This window comes from Phyllostomus discolor, chromosome 1 (genome assembly GCF_004126475.2).
Source record: "Phyllostomus discolor isolate MPI-MPIP mPhyDis1 chromosome 1, mPhyDis1.pri.v3, whole genome shotgun sequence".
Taxonomy (NCBI): domain Eukaryota; kingdom Metazoa; phylum Chordata; class Mammalia; order Chiroptera; family Phyllostomidae; genus Phyllostomus; species Phyllostomus discolor.
In genome coordinates, this window is record NC_040903.2 from 194,936,839 (window position 1) to 194,957,696 (window position 20,858).

The window sequence follows — 20,858 nt, forward strand, 5'->3', positions numbered from 1 at the left end:
AGACTCCCATGTGGTAAACAGCAGAACATAAACTCCTCGATGGTTCACGTACGTTCGAGTTCCCCGCAGGCACTCAGTAAACGTTAGTGAAGGACTGGCGTGGCAGGTGCAAATGTACCTCCAGCAATGGGGCTCCCGACCCTGGATGACAGCTTTGGAACTTCCCGTTCACTTCTCTCTGCAGTTGTCGGTCTTTGTCCCGGACAGTGGATGCATGCAGGGCCCACCGTGTGCGTGCAGCACTCAGCCAGTGGGTGTGAGCGTGGCTCTGCAGAAGGAACAACACCTCTGCTACAGAGCAGACTTTCCAACTTCTCTTCTTTCCGACTTCTCTTCTTTCCTTGGCATGTCTGTGATTTTGCGCACCTCACCACACCCTCCACTGTAAGGGGGGGAGGTAAATATGGAAGAAGCAAGTGAGAGCCCATGTGCATCCTTGGGCCAGTAGCACCCGGAGCACCTGTGACCTGGAGAAAATGGGGCACCCAAGAAGGATGAATACCCTCTTAGCCCCCTTTTCCTGTTCCATACCAGGAAGGTTGTTGGCAGGCTTGAAAAATCAAGGCTTTTGCCCTGTTTCTCTCTGAGTGTGATTCATGTGCAAGGGCATTAAGTTTTCATATACTTCGGCCAAGTGGTGGGGTTTAAACACCTGTGCTAGTGATGGGATGTTTAATTTCAGGATCCACAGAGCCCACATCTAAACTTAACATGGCATGCGTGTTGCAGTGTCAGAATGAATTCCAAACCTCTCACAGCCACCCTGCGTGGGACCCAGAGGCTCCTGGCCAGGCGGGGGCTGTAGGGGTTCCATCTCGGCTTTCAGCTAAACACCTGCAAGGATTTTTTTCTGCGATAACGTTTAAAAAGTTTTTGGAGTTTCATCTTCCCGAACAACGTGAGAGTTTCTGTCAGCACTCTTTCCAAAGGCCAGTGGTCTGCAGGGGCCTTGGAGCAGGGCTTCCTCTGCCGCTAGTTAAACAGTTTATCGTAGAGGATGCAGACAGGGCTGCTGGCCCGGGCCACCAAGGGCGTTCAGCTGAGTCCATATGGAGGGTCAGTGTGCAGAGAGGGTTACGCCCAAGGCAGCCAACTGGCCCAGGATTCTGCTAGACACAGAGAGGAGGCCATCTGGCCAAAGGCGAAGGTCAGGAGACTCAAGAAGGGGCTGTGGGTCCTCGTGTTACCCTATCCCTTAGCACCTGCACTGGCTGGCTGTGCTAATCCTCCCCTGGGCTTACCACCACCCAGTTCTTCCAGAACATTGAGCTGTTTGCCCTTGGGGTTTGAACCCTTTCCCTACTGAGGATAGCACTTTGTCAGATTATATCTGTAGTCTGGGAACAAACCCCAGCGGCTCATTTATGCCTTCTGCTCCTGCCAGACGGGACTGCCCGGCTAAGTCGTTATCACCGGGAGTCAGACGGGACAGCATGGTCACTGGAGGCGACTGCTGGGCGCTCGGCCTACAGAGAGGCAGGCAGGGACTCCCAAAGCAGAGCTTCGAGGTGCCTTTCAGACCAAGGCTCCAAGGTCAAGGGTATACAGCCCCTTTTTTCCCTCAGTCCCTGCTTTCCACTCACTCTTTCTCCCTCCTTTTCTTCCACCAGCTTTTGGGTGCCGTGGAGCAGAGGGCAAGAGGTACCTCCCACTGGCCCTGAGAAGCTCTCTTTAAAGCTACTCGCCCCAGGCAGAGGAGAGAAAGGGAAGGCGTGTCCAATTCTTATTGGTAACAAAGTCCCAGTTTTGTCTTTGTCCATGGGCTATCGGGATGAATGCTCCTTTTACAGTTAGTTTGTAATATTTTGTTCCTTCCAGAAAAAAAGCCATTACAAATGTGAAATTATTGTGATTATTACTTGGCAATGCAAAGAGTTAAATGATGCATGAAATCACCTGTCAGCCCACATTAGACCGGCCTGTGTTTAGAATCCCAGAGGCGACCTGTGAGTTATTTAACAGAGTGGACCCTCGGCCCAGCGCTCGGCTTGAACCTAGATGCGGTTCAGCCTGACTCACTTTGGAGGTGCCGTTTGCAGCCCCGAGCTTCCACGCAGCTGAGGAAGCTGTGGCAGACACTGTGGGCTGTTGCCAGAACCGGGTCTCCTTAAGAACAACTTGAACTAAGCTCCTACGGGCTCCAGATGGCTCACAAACTTCTGCAGAGCTTTGCAGAGTCCTGAAATCTTTGCCAGAAAAAGAGAGAGTTGGTGATGTTTCGATCCAGGCAGCAGGTTTGCCTTCAGTGCTGTGAACTCCAGGGTTATGGTTAGGGTTTGAGAGTGGCCATTTAATAACACGCCCGGCACCCATCTGAAGGTAGAACAAATAAGAGAGAGGATGAGGCAGATGAAGATCAATGTAGCACCTTTATTAGCAAATGACATATGGGAGAACATCCTGGGGGAGGGCATAGGGGGATCAACCCCGGACATCCTGACTTGGAACCCCAGTGGGGAGGCACACCCCTCACCCAGTGCTGGAAACCATATGCCTCACCTCATGGGGCAGGATCCCAGTTCCTTGTACCCTGGGGCAGGGAGCAGAGATGAGCCACAGTTTCTGCAACTCCAGACTCCTGAGAAGCAGCGACCAGGAGTGGTCCATACTCACCTTTCAGCTGCTTTCTCCCTGCTCCTGCGGAGGAAGGGCAGAGGCTGTGGCCGGAGGCATGGAGGCATCAGGGAAGGAAGCTTCCTCAGGCAAAACAGCATTCCACTGTGCCCTGAGATGTGACAAGCTGTGGATTTGGAGGACAGAGTCTTGGCAATTATAAGAGCTGGAGAGGCTGGCAGAAGCCAGTCGGAACCCTTTTCTGAGCAGAAGGAAACTGAGGCACAGACGTGCCCATGGTTACACAGCTAGTCAGGGGCAAGGCTGAGTTCAGTGGCACTTGCTAGTTTAACCATGCTCCGTCTCATGGTGTGAAGAGCACCTAAAGGATGGCACAGCAGGGGTTTTCACACCAGAATCTCACCAGGGCGGGGGTCAGGGAGAGCACACTACCTCCAGCCCATTGTGGGTCTCGGGCCCAAGTCCACCCCCACCTCATCTGCCCGCCTTGGGAGTGGGATACACTTCGAGGATGCACAGTAATCTGGCTGCTATTCCAAGAACATTTTAATTTAGAGAAGAAAAAACTATCTCAATATCATGAAATTGAATTAAACAGAGGTGTTTGTTGATGCTTTTTGTTCCTGAGCTTTTTCAACTCTGGACAGACAGCTGGGGATGCGACCAGCTCCTGCCTGAGCTGGCAGGTAGGACAGCCAGCTTGGGGAGAGGCAGGGGACAGGCGCAGGACCTAACGGGTGTGTCCCTGGGAGAATGCTCCGGCCTCCCAGGCAGGTGGGGATCATTGTCATGCCTGCGGCTGCCGGTGCTCAAGACTCTGGGCAGCTCCACAGCTGCTTTCTGTCCTCTGGACATGGTCCCTGCTGCTGTGTTTACCTCACCGGCAGTTCCCGCTGTCAAAACCACACTTCTCCCAGCCACTCCCTGTACTGCGAGATTTGTGCACTGTCCTCTTCTTCAGCTGGGCTTGGGGCTCAAATCCTGAAAAGCTGTAGGCTGGTCCCTTGGGGAGCACCCATGCCAGTGTGCCAGAGATCGCAGGAAAGGACCCTTTCCAATGTGTCCGGTGTCCTTGGGGAGGACTTTGCCATCACATCCCCTCCCCCAAAGACTCTCATTTCCTCCCTGCTGAGTGAGGAGCAACTGAAGTCTAAACGCCCACTGGCTCAGTTTTATTTCTAGCCCTGCAAGGTACCAAGTACAAACACTCACACACACGCACACACCCCGGATTTCTGTGCCCCTCAAATCTCTGCATCCCAAAATGACCTACATGTTGGCAAAGGCTTTCTAACCTGTCAGAAGTCATTATCAAATGGGAGTTCTCCCTCTCTCTCTCTCTCTCTCTCTCTCTCTCTCTCTCTCTCTCCACTGCACGTGCATCACTGCAAACACAGGTTGTGCACTTTCCTCTCCCCCTCCACGATCCCCTCCCCCAGCCCCTCCACCTCCCAGCTCCCAGGCTCTGGAATGCCCATGGAGAATGTCCAAAGCCAGCATGTAACCTGGTGTCCAAAAGGAGGACCCTTGAGGACAAAAAGATTCTCATTTTTGAGAATCCTAAACCATATTTTTAATGGTGCTGTCCTTCTGCATAAGGCTTAGTGCTAGAAAGCACCCCCAACCATGCCAGAAGCCCACCCCTCTCCAGGAGCATTGGGCCCTGGAGCTGGACCAGGTACAGCTGCTGTCAGCTGTTGAAAGAGCTGCCATCTACCTCATCTGAACCCTCTACTAACCTGAGAAAGAGGCCAGACAGGTGGCTGAGAGGTTAAGGCCACAGGGTAGGTGGTTGGGGAGCCCTTCTCCTTCCTTACCTCTCTACTCCTCCCCCATGGAACCATCATTTGACCTTGAAGGCAGAGGGAGGAGGAGTGATGGTCTGGATTGGCCTGAAAACACCCAGAAACCTAAGCAGCGCCCACTGAGACACTCAGATTTCAGGGAAGTGGGGACGGTCTGTCTCAAATGTTTCCTGCGAAAAACGCGCAGAGGTGACTGAGACCACAGAGGGGAAGCTGGCTCCCTATGCCAGACGAGGGCACACACCACATGCAGAAAAGCCACTCAGGAGGGATTTTGAGGTGAGAGATTCATGGCACCCCCATTCAGCATCTCTCTACCCTCCTGGACACCCTCTCTCCCCTCGGGGCCTGGCAATCTCAGGAACTGGAAACCCCCCTAAACATGCCAGAACCTCCCAGAGGCTCCTGCTTGACCTCCCAGGACTCAGGCACAGTTGTCCCCAAAGAAAGGCAGGGTTCAGCATGAGCCTGGATGTGACCAGGCCGGTTTAGCCCATGTCCACCCACACCCCTTTCCCCTGCAGCCCCTCACCTGGGCCTGCCTGCCTTAGAACTCAAGCCTCAGACTCCGCCCCTCCTCTCACCCCTCACCGCTCCCTTCCCCAGGCCTTTAGGGTGGTCCTGTTCCCTGGTGAGGGTTAGCTCATTGGATGAACTAGTCCATCCTAGGGAGGATCAGGACTAATAGCGTAAACAAGTTTCCCTTCCACGCTGACTTAGTTGCATTTTAAGTGACTCCTAGGGAACCAGGCCTTGGTGCCTAGAAGTGCTTCTAGAGCTGGAGAATGGCAGGGCCAGGATCTCTATATATTGTGGAAAGGGCCAGGGCTGCGGTCCTCGCTCTGGATGCTGCATTCGCAGAGCAAACACACTTTTTACTGGGAAGGTGGTTTTACCTCAGTTGACGGATATGCCAATCTCTGCCCCTGCCATTTCAGTGCTTTCACAAGATCTAGGTCACGTGCTCTACGCTCACGGCAGTTTGTGGCTGTCCTCTGGAGTCTGGGCTGGAAGAGACTGGGGATTCCTGAGTTGGGACAGATGAGGGTCCTATTACCTCCTTCGGTCAGTGCTCGGTTTCTGTCAATGTATCCGAAGACCAAATTACCTTTTCGTTGTTGTTGTTGCTGCTGCATTATATTGTAAGTTTTCCAGTTGAGTAACATCCAAACATGTAATTTGTGCTGTTAAGTCATTTCTCTCATACTCTCCATGTGGTGTTCCATCTACGTACCTGTACCCTCAGTATACATTTATTCCTTACTACAGGTAGTTTTGGAACCAACAAACGGCCAACACTAATCAAGGCTTTTCTCACTCTTGACTCTGGAAAACAGTGTCTTCCTGACCCTCCTGGCCCTGAACCTAGTCTAAGAATCTTGTGTCCCTCCTTAGCCTTAATGTCAGACACGGTCTTGGCTTTTAGAAAGCCAGAGCTTTGAAGCAGTAGTGTGTGTGGCTTCCTGGGAATTAGACAAAACACAAAATATCAAATTAGTCAGTTTGGTATGTGGAACACCAGTCTAATCTAGAAATAATTAGTCGTCATCATCATCGAGAGAGAGAGAAGAGAGAGAGAGAGAGAGAAGAGGGAGCTGGCGGAAGGGAGCAGGAGAGGAAATCATTTTCACTGTGTGTTGAACAGGAAGCCTTGGAAAACGGTTCTGTAATCTGTAAGGTCATGAGGGGTGTGTCAGTCTGCCAGGGCTGCCAGTCACAGAATGTTACAGACTGGGTGGCCTGAACAACGTAATTCTATTTCCTCCAACTTCTGGAGTCCAGTGGTCCAGAATCAAGCACTGTTTGAAATCAAGTGGTTTCTCACATTTGCATCTCTCCCCTCCACCTTCTGGTTCCCTGCAACTTCTTAACCCACAAGAGGAGGGAGAAGGTCCTTTTCATGCAGCCACGGGGGCTCTGTATATGACCTTTCGCTCTCCCTTCCCTCCTGGTGACTGTGCGAGGCAGACAGGACCATCTCCGTGCAAACGTGAAGTTAGGCTGGAAAGGCAGTTTGACACTAATGATCTAGGACCTTGAATTCCATAGTCAGAAACTTGGCGTTTATTTTGTAGCAGTAGGGAGCCACAGTGGGTCTTTGAGGAGGAGATAATTTACATAAACTATTCCAAGCTCTAAAATTCACTCCAGTTGCCAGTTCAGCTGTTCAGCTTGGAGCAGGGGAAGGTGTGGAGGAAGAGTCAGAAAGGAAGTGAGTCAGAAAGGATGAGTGATTCCGGAGTCCAGGATGTCCTTGGGGTCAGAAGCCGGACAAGGATTTGTGTTCCTTGCTCCTTTCCAGGAGCAAAAAATGATAATATCCTAGGACACTGAATGGACCAGTTTTTCTTTGAAGCAAAGATATTGATTGGCCCCTCTCTAGCAGTAAAGGGAAAGTGGTATACATGTCGAAACTAGAATATTTCTGTAGAAACTTAATGCGAAAGGCCTCGTGCTCAAACCTGGAGCATTTTACGGTGCTGGCCTAGTTCTCTGGGCCGTGTTGCCACATGGCATTCCTTGTACCCTTCCCCTTGGTGGGCAGGTTGAAGATTGTGGCCAGGTAAAATTTGAGGTGGGAAGTAAAAAAGGATATTTGCTTTTCTATACATAGAATGTGGTGTTGGAGTTCATTAATGAGCTACTGTGGCCCATTTAAAAGCTCCTGGAAATAACCGCTGAGCCTCCCATCTAATTAGTCCCAGGTAGACCAGAACCTGAATCATATAAAATGCCATGGAAGCAATTCAGGTTACAGACAGACATCTCTCCTGTGCTCCCGCCAGTCCTCTCCCCCCACGCAGACCGCCGCCATCCCTGGCTGACCCGTGGTTTGGCCGTGGAGCCGTTCAGAAGGAAGAGAGAGCAGTGGAGTTAGAGGAGACTCACCCACTCTTTCCCCAGGAGGAGAAAGCACTAACCTGTTTTGGAAACAATGCAGAATACTCATTTTCCAAACAGCTCTTCATGAGTAGGAGGTCACTGTACGCATTAGTTTTGTATTGTTGCTGTGTAACAAGTTACCGCAAGTACAAATACAACCTACATCTGCAATCCTGTAGGACAGAAGTCTGAAATGGGCCTCTCTGGTCGAAAAGCAAGGGGTTGGCAGAACCACATACCTTTTTGAAGGCTCTCAGGGACAGTCTTTCTTCCATGCCTTTAATGGCTTCTAGCAGCCACCTACCTTCCTTAGCTTATGGACCCTCCCTCCTTCTTCAAAGCCAGCAAAGTCCCACCTCTCTGATCCTTCCTCTGTGGTCACATCTCTCTCTGACTACAGCTGGGAAAAGTCCTTTCAAGGACTCATGTGATTAGACTAAGCCCATCCCGGATGACCCAGGATAATTGCCCCATCTCCAGGTCCTTAACCCTAACCACATCTGCAAAGTCCCTTGGCCAGGAGAGAGAACATATTTAAAGGCCCCACTGGCAAGGATGTGGGCATCTTTTGGGGGGACCACTCTTCTGCCTTCTACATGGTGTATTAAACTTTGCAACATAGGATGTGGCCCCATCTTCTGCATCTTCTTCCCTCAGCCAGAGCCTTAGATGAACTGAGGCCTCCTCCCCAGGAACTGCCCTGGCAGCTGGTGTAGTGAACCTGGGGGGGGCCAGCTCTAGATCAAGACTGCCTGGGTTTGATACCAGTAATCTCACTATTCACCGGTCTCATTTGGCCTTGGACAATTTACTTTCCCTAACTATCGGTGTGTTTATCTGTAAAAGGGGGGTGGTTCTCAATAAACAACAGATGGCATACTCAAATTAGGGTAATTTGAGGAGGTTATAATAAAGAGACTTTAGATGCTCTGATATTGCTAGAGTGTCTCACTGGTCAGTGTTTCTTTTCCTCGTCTGCATCGTAGCTGGCCTTCTGTGTGCGGTCAGAGATTCCTCATGGTTTCCTCTGTGGTCTGCTTGAAGGGCCTGCTTCACTCATGTTTCCGAGCAAACAACAGATTCTTACACAATAGGAACTGTACCTTCTAAGGCTTGGGGAGTCCAGCCGAGCTCAGGGGAAATAATTCCCCCTAAAGCATCATCAAGAAGCCATTTGTTCACTGACCTAGAACGTCATTCTTGCTGGCTCGTCTCTCCATTTAAGTGGAGAAAAACCCTTTTCCATAAAAGTAATTTATGAAGCAGTACATATGGTAATATTAAAAATGTAAGAATAAACCTCCAGGAGACAAAACAAATAACATTGCTTCATCCTTCTACCCTGACACTGCCCTGGGTCATGAATGTCACACACGGTCCTTTGGGGAGCTGGCTCCTAGTTCAACTGGGTATTTGGGTACCTGTGAAGCAATTCCTTGGACATTGTTGCTAAGGTTTATGGAATCTTGAGACTTCTGTTTATTTAACCCATTTCCGAAGCAGAATGATCTTAAAAATGTAAATAACAGAGGACAGGTACCGCCACCCCTAAGGTACTGATATGTTAAGCATCCCATTCAATGCAGGAATCCAAGATAAAATTCTTTAGGAATATAGCACTTATGATATTCACTCATTCATGCATGCATTTATGCGTTCATTCAATAAATATTTACTGAGCACCAACTATCAGGATTAAATGGCAAGAAAAACAGTCTAATAAAAAGTACGAGTACAAATTAAAGTGAAAATTGATATAGAGGGAAGAGATTTTGAGGAAATAAGAGCTTATAACAGAATAATCACAGAGACAGACTTTAAGCAAGGGAATTACATGATCATATTTTTTCTTAAGAGTATCACACAGGCTGAAGTGTGGAGAACAGATCAAGAGGAATCGAGGCCTGCCCAACCATCCTTTATGAATGTTCTTTAATACAGGGTCTTCGTGGTAAGACAGTGTTACTTGATTAAGCCAACACCATTTCCATTCTCTTCTGCTTCCCTGTGGTGTAGAAGCTAGAAAAGCTAAAAATACCCTCTTCCCAGTTTCCTTTGCAGCCACATGTAGCCAGGTGATCCTATTCTGGCCAATAACACTAGAGCAGAGATCTCCTGGGATCTTCTGGGAAGGAATATGCTTTTCCAGGTAATAGGAACAAGTACGGTTGTACCTGCACTCCCCACTTCTTTCCACCTCTCTTCTTTTTTAACATAGAAGTGAGGCCAGGAGCTGGGGCAGCTACCTGGCAACCATGAGGGAAAAGCCAAGATGGTAATTCACATAGAATTGAGCACATACAGATTGCTTGTTATTTGTGAAAAATAGTCCCCCGTGTTTGGAGGTTGCATTTTTTTTTTACTTTCTATCAAAATCATTCTAGACATACACAGTGATTCAAAAGTAAGTTTAGCTGAAAACAAATTAGCTGGCATTAATCATTGTCAAAGCTAGCACAAGGAATCTGAAGGTTTCCTTCCTGTTGTTGAAATCAGACTTTTGAACGTGATGACAAAAAGGTAGGGAGTCTTTGATGGCTCCCCTTCCGAGGACATCTGAGAGTGCGGTACTCCTTAGTATTTCAGCTCCTGCCAGCTTCTTTAGAGCCTGTACTTGGCTCTGCTGTTTCTAACACATCCTTAACAGTGAGCCTAGATCCCTGAATCTTTCTGAATGATTTTAGTCCATGATAAAGGGGAACAGATTTAGTCTTTTACCTACTTTTATTACCACACTAGCAAAACAGTGCCTGGCACATTGTAGGTGCTCAATAAATGTCCACTAAACCAGTAAGTGAAGCTGAGTACACTTACAAGTTGAGAATAGCAGTGTGCTGTGTTTTTGAAAATAAAAATGAGAAATGGCCCTATCTTATGGAACCCATATGGGATACAGCGTGCTTAGTGAAGCATGCATGTTTTGGATTAAGAAATATGATTATCATTTGCCAGTTCTGATTTCTGCCTCCAGGCTGATAAGATGTGTCCAAAGAGTCATTTTCACTCACTCACAGATGCCAAAACAAAAGGGTCTTTAATGAAACACAGGAGCTGAACTGACAATTATTAGTAGCTAGAAATAGGCAACTGATTGCAAAGTCAAGATGAAACGCTTCAATAAAAAAGACCTTCATGCCTGAGGCATACTCTGCCTTCTTTGCTTAAGTTGTAGTGGTTTTTTTCAAAAAAAATAATGACAAGAGAGTTTGCCTATTCTTAACATTTTTTAATCTGCCACTGAGGCAAAATTGGAGGAGCTACATAAATGAGCTCATTGGATAATTAATTTTCAGAAAAAAAAACTGGTATTGGCCCCTTGTCATTTCCATTAGAAATGTCATCTGTATGAGCAGAGAGAAGCGGGCAGGGGCTGGTCAAGAAGAAGAAGTGTCAGGACCTCTTTGGTCCATGTCTCAGTCTGGCTTCTGATGCCATTGGTCCAGAAGGATTTCTAAAACATCAGAACTCTGTGGTCCGGCCCAGCACCCTTCCCCAACCTCGTACCTCTTAGCCCAGGGAAGCACTCGAGATGGATCCACTCGGAAGATAGGCAGCACGGGGAATGGGAACCCCGAGGTCTGACTGCCTATCCTACCTTTTCCTCACAGACACAGATATGCATTTGTCAAGTAAGACAAGTCTCCTGTGTTTTAGAACAAGAAACGTTACTTAACCAAACCTATTGCTGTAGAGATGAGGGAAGTGAAGTCCGGAGAGGTTAAGTGACTTGTCCAAGGTCACCACAGCAAGTCAGTGAAACTGAGGCTAACGTTTCCCTTGGGCCTCAGGCCTACTGTCCTGCTGTCCTGCTGTGGCTTTAGTTTGAAAAGAGAGGATTGCTACTCCTCACTCTCTCTTGTACCCCATGGCTATCTCAGTGAATTATCTCTAATGTCTCATAGTATTCCTCTTTCCAAAGAAAATCTACCCTGTGGTATAATGATCCCCATTTTTCCTGCTATTTAGAAAAATGTTATACCTGCATGTCAGCGTGGAGGTTTGAGCCCCTTGGAGAAGGACGTGCTGGTTGTTGTGACCCATCCAGGCAGAACCAGCCAAGCTGGCCACGTGGTTTCTCTGCATCACTTGGCTGTCAGATAAGGGTCACCTGCTAACTGATTGGCACAATGAAATGTAGGTCCAACACACTCCCCAATGCCACAGAACTTCATATTCAAGAATGTCAGGGTATTGATGCTGCTCTTCTTCGGGAACAAAAGATGTCATAAATTAGATAGACCTGAACAGTCAAGAAAATATGTGTATATACTTCCCCATCTCCCTGCTCCCAACCCAGAAGATGTGATCTATCAGTAGAAGATAAATCCCAATAAGCCCTTGGGACAAAGACAGAGAATGCTGAGGCCCTCAGTCATTGAGCCAAAATCAATTCAGAGATGGTTAATAATCTGATTATCTGGATCAATTTCTGTTTCCTGCTCAACCCCCTTAGGACTGAAGTAAACTTTCTCTTCAATACAAACAGCATTAAGTGCCTGTATCTGAAAAGCATGCCGGCAGGCACTGGTTAAGGATGCAAAGATCAATCTTACATTTGATAGACAGAGCTTGGGCATTTGGGGTCAGAAAGACTCGGCAAGAATCCTGGCTTCGGCCCTGACAGGTGCTGCTCTGTTGGTTGGGCTTCGTTCTGCAAAGTGAAAGGCCGTGGGTTTGATTCCTGGTCAGGGCTCACGCCTGCATTGCTGGTTTCATCCCCATCCAGGGCACGTGCAAGAGACAACCAACCAATGTTTCTCTTTCACATCGATGTTTCTCTCCATTTAGTTCTCCCTCCCTTCCATTCTCTATAAATAAAAATAAATAAATAAAATATTTTTAAAAATAAAGAAATAATTTAAAACATTTTTTAAAAGAATCCTGGCTTTGCCACCTACTAGTCTTGTGTCCTGGGATAAATCCCTTAATCCTTCTAAGCCTCAATTTCAACATGTTTACTAAGTAAATTTTAAGGGTGAGAAATAAATTAGATAATTTATTGAAAACACCTAAGACAGTATTGATCATAATGTAGGTATCCTCAAAATGTTTGCCATTATAATTTATGCAATCTCCTGGGAGCTCACTTTTAATTTTTTGATATGTCTATACTCTTAGCATTCCTCCAGAAACCGTGACAAAAAAAATTTCAGAGACTGTATTATTAGCTACTGTCGTAGTGGCCTGCGCTCCAGAATCAAACTCAGCTCTCACAAATTTGCCTGACACAGCAGTGGAGTGGGCTGTGGAGTATATAGGCCCTAAGAATTTTTAGCAGATAGTGAATGGTGTAGATGGAATTTCTCCATTCTTAAAATGGGTTGGATTCTAGGATATCATCTAAGATTCATTAATTCTTATTACCAAGTATTTGCTGTGGCCTCAGCAATTTTTAGTAAGTGCATTTTTTTCAGGGCATTGTTATGTCAGTCAGCTATAGCCACAATTCTGCTGCCTAGCAAACCACCTCAACCTCAGTGGCATATAACAAGAAGCATTTATTTCTCGCTCATGAGTCTGCAGGGCAGCTGAGGTTTGACCGATGTAACTAGGGGTGGGTCCCTTCCTCTCCAGATGTCTCTCATCTTCCCTGGAATAACAACTCTCTGATGCAGGAGGACAAGAGTAAAGGTAATCCCAATCACGCAGGGATACTAAAAGCCTCTGTTCCTGTGATGTTCAATAACATCCCATTAGCCATGAAAGTCATACAACCAAGTCGAAAAGTCAAGGAGCAGACCCTGCCCTCCATGAAGCCAGAGCCAGGCTTTAGATGTATATTAATAATACAGAGGGGTCAACTGGGGACTGATGAAACATTCTTTTGCTCCTCTGATGTTGGAAACTACTGCTGGGATGTGACGCCTCTCTGGTTGGTTAAGGAGATTGTCTTTGTGATCTAGCCGTGACCTCTGACGAGTGATACACCTCTTGGTACATGTGGACCAACATAAGAAGATAGGTCTTGGGTGATCATTTTGTAAGTTTACACAGATGTTGGATTATAATGTTATATACCTGAAACTTATTTAATAATAGTAAGGATTTAATGGTAAAGCAACGAAACAGAGCAGAGGATAAGAGCATCATGGGGACTTCCTCTGCACAGCCCGTCTTTCCACCCAGCTCACATCAGCAGAGAATGGAAATCATTTACCCACTAATGACAAGTCAGGGTTCCCACTGAATTGAACTATTGGCTTCCCTCCAATTCCCCATGACTTTCAGGCCATTTCATAAAAAGCAGCAATGTAACTCAAATGTTGGGTTTCAGATAGCATACTAGATCAAAGCATAGCTTACTTTGAAAATGTCCATTTCTCTAGGAGTTACTCCCCTTGACTATCAGTAATACTCAATCTACTCTAAATCGTTGGGTTGAGTTTAGAAGACAAAGGGCAGGGCACCAACTGAAGCTGTTAACATGAATGTGAATGAAATCCTTCCGCTCCTGTCATCTAACAGAGTGCAGGTCTTTAGAGAATGGCTCTCTTTCCTAGCTGATACATCCATCCACTGCCTGAGGGGTCAGAAGCTTCAGATTCTCTCTCACTAGTGGTACCTCTCAGAAGAACCCAGAGATATCCAGGGGAGAACGGTCTCCCTGCTTGGCTGGGTTTCTGGGGATCTTATTGGGTGGCAGAGCAGCCCAGGGGTTGGGAGCCTGGCGTCTATGACTGGGTTCAAACTCAGGTCCACAACTGGGCAGTTATATGACCCCGGGCAGGTTGTTAACCTCTCTGATGGCACTGATGCTACTCACAAGTGGTCAGTTCCCCTCTCCTCTGGCACCTAGACAACTGGACCCCCTGGCTCCTTTGTAGTTGGGTGGTGCCACGTAACTAGTTTTGGCCAAAGGATTGTGAGTAAATGTGTTCTGCATAACTTCTGGGCTATAACATTTAATAACCAGTGCAAGATTCTGCAGAATTTTCTTTTGTTCCGCTCACACAATGACCAGCAACATTCAAGATGGTGGCAGCTTTGTCGGCCTGGGTCCCAGAATAACTACAATTAGCATAGTCCCTGGTGACCTGCAACAGACTTGGAGTGTAAGAGAGAAATAATCTTGGTTTTATTAAGCCATTGTGATTATGAGGGTTTTTTGTTACCACATCTTAACCTAGATTGGTACACCTCATTAAATCTTGGTCACTTTATATGAAAATGAGGATAATAATACAATCTAGTTTATGAAATAATTATGAGGATTAAATAGGATACTATATATAATAACGAGCACATAATAAATTCTTAATATATTTTATCTATTATTTATCATTATTATATTATTATTAAGTTATGCCATATCCAACTTTGCCTCTAGCAAATCTGTTTATTTCAAAGAGGTTATTAGTCATATAACTGAGAAACTCACCCTCAAACTGCATTACTAGTATGTTAGACTAGGTAAGCTACAGCTTTAAATTTCTAGATTTAATATCATGTGACTCTATTATGGAAGCATTCAGAAAACCCATCCTGGTGTTTCAAAGATACCCTATTGCTCAGCGGAACAAAATGTGTGAGAAAAGTAAACATTATCTTCTCCCCTTTTTCAGGTGCCCTCCCTCTCTCTATACTCCCCAAACAAACAAACCCTATGTCCTTGCTACAGATTTTTCTATATCCTATTCTGAAAACTTCTGCCCAAGCTTATAAATTCTTAGCTACAAACTGATAGTTTGTACCTAAGTTTCCCAGTTTAGGTACCTACCTCCTTGATAGTCCATCCCCTCTCTCTGTTCTGTTTTTAACATATGTACATAGTATCTGGTCTCTTTTTTAAAACATTTATTAATTTTAGAGAAAGAGAGGCATCAGTTTATTGTTCCATTTATTTATGCATTCATTGGTGGTTTCTTGTATGTGCCCTGACTGGGGATTGAACCCACAACCTTGGCATAATGTGACACTGCTCTAACCAGCTGAGATACCCAGCCAGGGCCCAGCATATCTGGTTTCATCAGTAAGTTTGCATCTGGCTCCAGGCCACAGCCCACCCTGGCCTTTCTCCTGAGAGTATGGTCTTCCTTAGTCCTAAAGGACAGAAGTCTATCCTCGCTCTCCATTAGCCCTGGCTCAAGGTGGCCACCCTCACACCACCACCACGCACAACCACTGAGACCTGTCCTCCAGCCTCTCAGTTTCAGAGCTTTTGGTGTCCTGATTTATAGTCTTTTTTTTCTCTTATGTGACTCTGGCTAGGTCTTTTACTGATCCCAAAGGCAGCCCCGTCCATACTTTCTAACAGCAGTATGTTACTACATTAGGTTAAACTATAAGACACTGCCATCATTTTAGGTTGAATATGGTAACTTCATATGGTTGAACCTATATGTGAACTTAATTTGAGAAAGAGGAGAAATTCCACATACTTATTGAATTACCATATTTTTTGGACTATAAGATGCACCCACCCCCCAAAATTTGGGAGGAATAATGGTCGTTAATGCTGCTGTTGAGTTCTGTTTACACTAACATTGGTAAAATATTATGTTATTTATGTTATTAAATATTTTACCACATTTTTTGCTTTGAAAAATTTTTTCCCATTTTCCTCCTCTAAAACCTAAGGTGAGTCTTATGGTCTGAAAAATACAATACATGTTGTATCCCATCAAGACTCCTATGTATTTCTCCCTCCTTACCTTGTGAAACTGTGGGTTATTCTTACAGACCATGCACTGTGCTATTGTAAATAACCCCCTAACCTCCCTCCCACAGCACGTGGTCTACAGAGGATCCTGCTACTGTGTTTCCTGACTGACCAGGCAGGGGCTTTTCCTGATATCTATGGTTGGCATCCACGTTCCCACATTTTGACTCTTTATGAAGATATCATTTACTATTACTTTGTGGGAGACAATAATACTTCTTTTCTCTAATTTCAGATTGAAGACATCATTACAAAGATGCAAGATGACAAGACAGGGGGTGTGCCCATCAGAACAGTCAAGAGCTTTCTCTCCAAAATCCCCAGTGTTGTCACAGGTAATCATTCTGCTTACAAGATTTTGGTGGCAACAGGGAAAGGCTACTGAAGAAATATGTAGCCTTGATTCTGACCAGGGTTGGGGGGTGACGGTAGTATCTAAGATTTGTAAATAGTAAAGATGATACCTTCAACATGCTCCTTCAAGTTGAGTTCTGGTCCTGGTTTCTAGGAAGAAACTATTCTTTTTTGATAAGAATGGTCTTAACACACATGACCAGCCCTTCTGTATAGAGGTTAAGGCTCTGGGAAATAACAAGCACATCAATAAACAGCCCAGCTCACCAGCAATTTGACAATATGCTCAAGCACAGAAATATTAAAGAAATCATTTTAGTGTCAAATGAGCTTTAAGAAAGTCTGATGTTGAAATTCTACAAAAAGCTTTTAAGTTTTTTAACTCTCAAACTCCTAAAAGAAGAGGTTTTAAAAGTGTTTTTCTGCATTACTTTGGGGGCAGGTTATGTGTTTTTTGTGATCATTCACCAATAAAAGAAGAATGAACATTTTTCTTAAATGTTATATGTGGAGAAGAGATCCTTGGTCACCAGGGATTGGGAGTTGGGGGAAGAGTGTGATGACAAAGAAAGAGCACAAGGGAATTTTAGGACGTGATAGGACTGTTCTGTATCCTGATTGTGGTGGTGGGGTAGTGACCTAAATCAGCAAAAGAAACTGAGGAGTAACTGGAGACAATGAAGAAAGTAAGGAGGATGTGGTTTCTTGGAAGTCAAATTTTCAAGAAAGTGATTTAAGGAACAGTGGAGCTGATCTATTATGCCAAAAAGTCAAGTCAGATAAAGACTGAGAATCAATGATTGAATTTAGCAACATCAGATTCATTGCTGACCTTGATAAGTGTGCATTCCATGAAGCACTGAGGGCAAAAAGCTTTACTGGACTTGGTTCAAGTCAGAATGGGAAGAGAGCATTTGAGGTAGTGAGTATAATTAAGCTTTGAAGAAATTTTCTTTAAAAGGAAACAAATGCAATAGTATCTAAATGGGTAAATGGGGTTGGGATTGTAGGATTTCAAATAATATGAAAGTGACAATATGTTTATAATGATGAGAATGGCTCACTCGAGAAAACTGGTGCAGGAGAAACAGGGAAAGCTCAAAGAGGGATATCAGCTAGTAGGTAAGAGATTAAACATAATGCCTAGATAGGTGGGTAGCCTTGACTAGAAACAGGTACAATTTATTCGTAGGAAGAAAAAGGAGGCATAGTAGATGCACAGAGGTAAAAATAAGTGTAGAAATGTGGTGAAAGCTCTTAGGAGTTTTCAAATTATTTCTGTTTTCTTAGTAATATGGGAAGCAAAGAAGGCAAGATATTGAAGGTCTAGGGAGAAATTAGAAGCTATCAAATAGTCATCTAGGAAAGCAAAGAAATGGACTAGGGAAATAGAGTTTTGAGTGGTAGGTGGCATTTAGGATTCTCCTGAGATGATGAATATTTATGAATTTAAACAGAGGCAGTTCTCTCTGCAGCCACATTTAGCTCCGCAGGTTTGGGCACATGACTTCATTAAGGCTATGTCAAGTATGAGAGTATGCTAAATCAAGAAAGAGGCAAGAGAACAACCAAGATGATTGACCATTAAATTTTAAGTGAATAAGAAGGAGAGTGAGAACATGAGTTGCATGAGGAAGGGTGAAGAATAGTGATTGCAGTAAATTGTAGGCCCAGTAACAGAGGAGTTTCTGAGTTGGAGGCGAGAGTAAGAGAGCTAAAAATATACAAGGTGATAATTGGACAGTGAGATATGTAGGCTGAAATATATTGGTGGTGACAAGGAGTCAGGTGTGACTATGGGAATAAGTGACAGATCATACGGAGGCCAAGATCTTTGGAAGAGGAGAGGTCAAGGAACTACGAAGCCATGGTTGTGGAAGGCTAAGCTATCTGGACATTGAAATTACTACCGGGGCAGTGTCGAAGAGGGTGGATGTCGACCTGTCATTAAAAACTCTGTACAATGAGAGACAGAGGCCTAGAGATCAATAAATGACCTTTTTGTCTCATGGCACACATAAACTAATTACTAAAATTCTATGGTACACCAAAAAACATTATATATTTTGCTGATCTGACAAAAAATAGGTATAATTTTGACTCATTCACATCAGACAGCTATTGTTATGTTGCTGGTTGCCATTTTTTAATTTGACAATCTAAGAGGAAGTAAGTCAGTGCCACTGACTAAATGGTCAGGTATTGCGTGGTTTAAAAATTCTTGCAGCACACCGGTTGAAAATTACTGTTCTAAACCATTTATGACATTGGTAGGAATGCAGATTGGTGTAGCCCCTCTGGAAAGTCATATGGAGTTACCTCAAAAAGTTAAAAATGGAACTGCCTTATGATCTAACAATTCCACTTCTGAGAATTTATCCAGAGAAACCCAAAACACTAATTTAAAAAAATGTATGCACCCCTTTGTTCATTGCAGCCTTATTTATAATAGCCAAAATTTGGAAGTAGCCCAAGTGTCTATCAGTAGATGAGTGGATAAAAAGGCTGTGGTACATTTACACAATGGAATACTACACAGCTCTAAATGCAAGAAGGGAAACTTATCCTTTGTGACAGCATGAATGGACCTGTACAGCCTTATGCTAAGTAAAATAAGCCAGTCAGAGAAAAACAAGTGCCATATGATTCCCTTGTATGTGGAAGCTAATGAACAAAATTGCTAACACGCAAAATAGAAACAGACTCACAGACACAGGAAACCAACTGACAGCTGTCAGAGGAAAGGGGGATGGGGGACTGGATGAAAGAACCGAAGGGACAGAACAAAAAAAGAAAACAGCTCACAGACACACACAACAGTAGGGTGATTACCAGAGGGCATGGGGGGTGGGAAGAGGTAAAAGAGAGTAAAAGGAGGATAAAGGGTGATGGAAGGAAACTAGACTTGGGGTGGTGAACGCACAATACAACACACAGGTGATGTATTACATAACTGTATACTTGAAACCTGTATAATTTTATTAACCAATGACACCCCAGTAAATTCAATAAAAATAAATAAATAAGAAATTACCCAAACTGATATATAAAGAATTTTAAAATTGAATAGCTCTATACCTATTTAAAGGAACTGAATCTATAGTTTAAAATTTCCCCAAAATCAAAACTATAGCCCAGATTGGCTTCTTAGGTAAATTCTATGAAAGATTGAAAGGAAGAAATAATACTAGTTGTACATTGATAAGGTGAGAATACTTCTTAGATCATTTTATGAAATTAAGATTACCCTGATACCAAAATTAGAACAAGACATTACAAAAAAAGAAAAACAAGTACAATGTCTCATGAAAATCATGGCAAAGTTTTTTAAACAGAATACTAGCAAATTGAGTCAAATTGTATATTTAAGCTAGGAGCTGGCAGACTGTTAAAGCCAAGTGGCAGATACTGTGAGCAATATGAGCCATACAGTCTGTTGTAATTATTCAACTCTGCCCTTGTAATGCAAAAACAGCACAGGGAGTGTGTAAATGATAGCAGTGTCTGTGTTTCTGTGAAACTGTTTTTATAAAAATGGGGGACAGGCCATAGTTTGTACCTCATAAATAAGATATTGAGCCAAGAAGGCAATGCAAAATAATATATATGGTATGACTCCATTTACATAAAATTCAAAAAACAAACTATGAAATGATAATATTGAGGGATCTATAATAGGTGACAAAAATGACCAGAAAAGTATAGAGGTGACTACCAGTTACCTCTAAAGGACAGGGAGTACATTGTGATTAGGATATATACTCGAGAAACTTCTGGAATATTGGGGGAATTTTTTAAAAATCTTTGTTATGGTAACATGAATGTTCTCTTTGAATAATTGAAACAGTACATATTTATATGTAATGTTTTATGATTTGTGTAAGTGTTCTTCTTCCTTTTCTTAAAATAAAAAGTAATTTGAAGTCAGGTTAGTGAATAAGGTCCAGGAAATGCCAATTGCCCATGCAAAGTGCCAATCTTGGTTTTAATAAGGCATGACTCTGCATAAACGAAGCTGGTTTTCTCATTGTCCCTATAAACTGGTTCATAAGTTTAATTCCAAAAAGGATTTCCAAAACCATCTGTAGCACAGCCGACACTAATTGAAACAAGGATATAGCCTCCAAGGGGCCAACTCTGAAAAAGACAAAGCTTAATTAAATATTGACTATGCTGTGTTTGCCTTAACAAGTATAACTCAACTATCACGCATTTCCTTTAAATGCATGCCTTTTCCTGCTTTCTTCTAATGAAGTTCATTTTAGTAACAACATCCTAAAATCCCATCGAAGTTATATTGTGAAAGCAGAAGGTGTAACTCTGGTATTCTTGGCCTTTGTGCCATTAAAATCTGACTCTAAATGTCACATTCATTCATCTTTTTCACATTTTTCTTGTTGGATGTTTTTCCTTTGAGAAGAAATGCTAAGTGGAATAAAAGAAGGAAAAGACAGCTCATTCATTAAAGGTGAAAACACACCACACAACCCTCTAATTTGTGCTGTAGAATGTCTTTTTAAACACTTCTATTAAAAACTCTGTTTCAGAGTGAGCTAAAATTTAAGAAGAGACTGAAATTCAGA

General features: G+C 44.1%; 1 protein-coding gene across 10 annotated transcripts in view; it reads left to right on the forward strand.

The window, feature by feature from the left end:
• Positions 1 to 20,858, forward strand: part of RGS6 (regulator of G protein signaling 6) — a 499,587-nt gene that overhangs the window by 345,123 nt on the left and 133,606 nt on the right. For all 10 annotated transcript variants that reach the window (XM_036011726.1, XM_036011712.1, XM_036011731.1 and 7 more), the window contains exon 3: positions 16,157 to 16,256. In XM_036011726.1, coding sequence (XP_035867619.1) covers positions 16,157 to 16,256 — 100 coding nt within the window. The remainder of the gene's footprint in view (positions 1 to 16,156; positions 16,257 to 20,858) is intronic.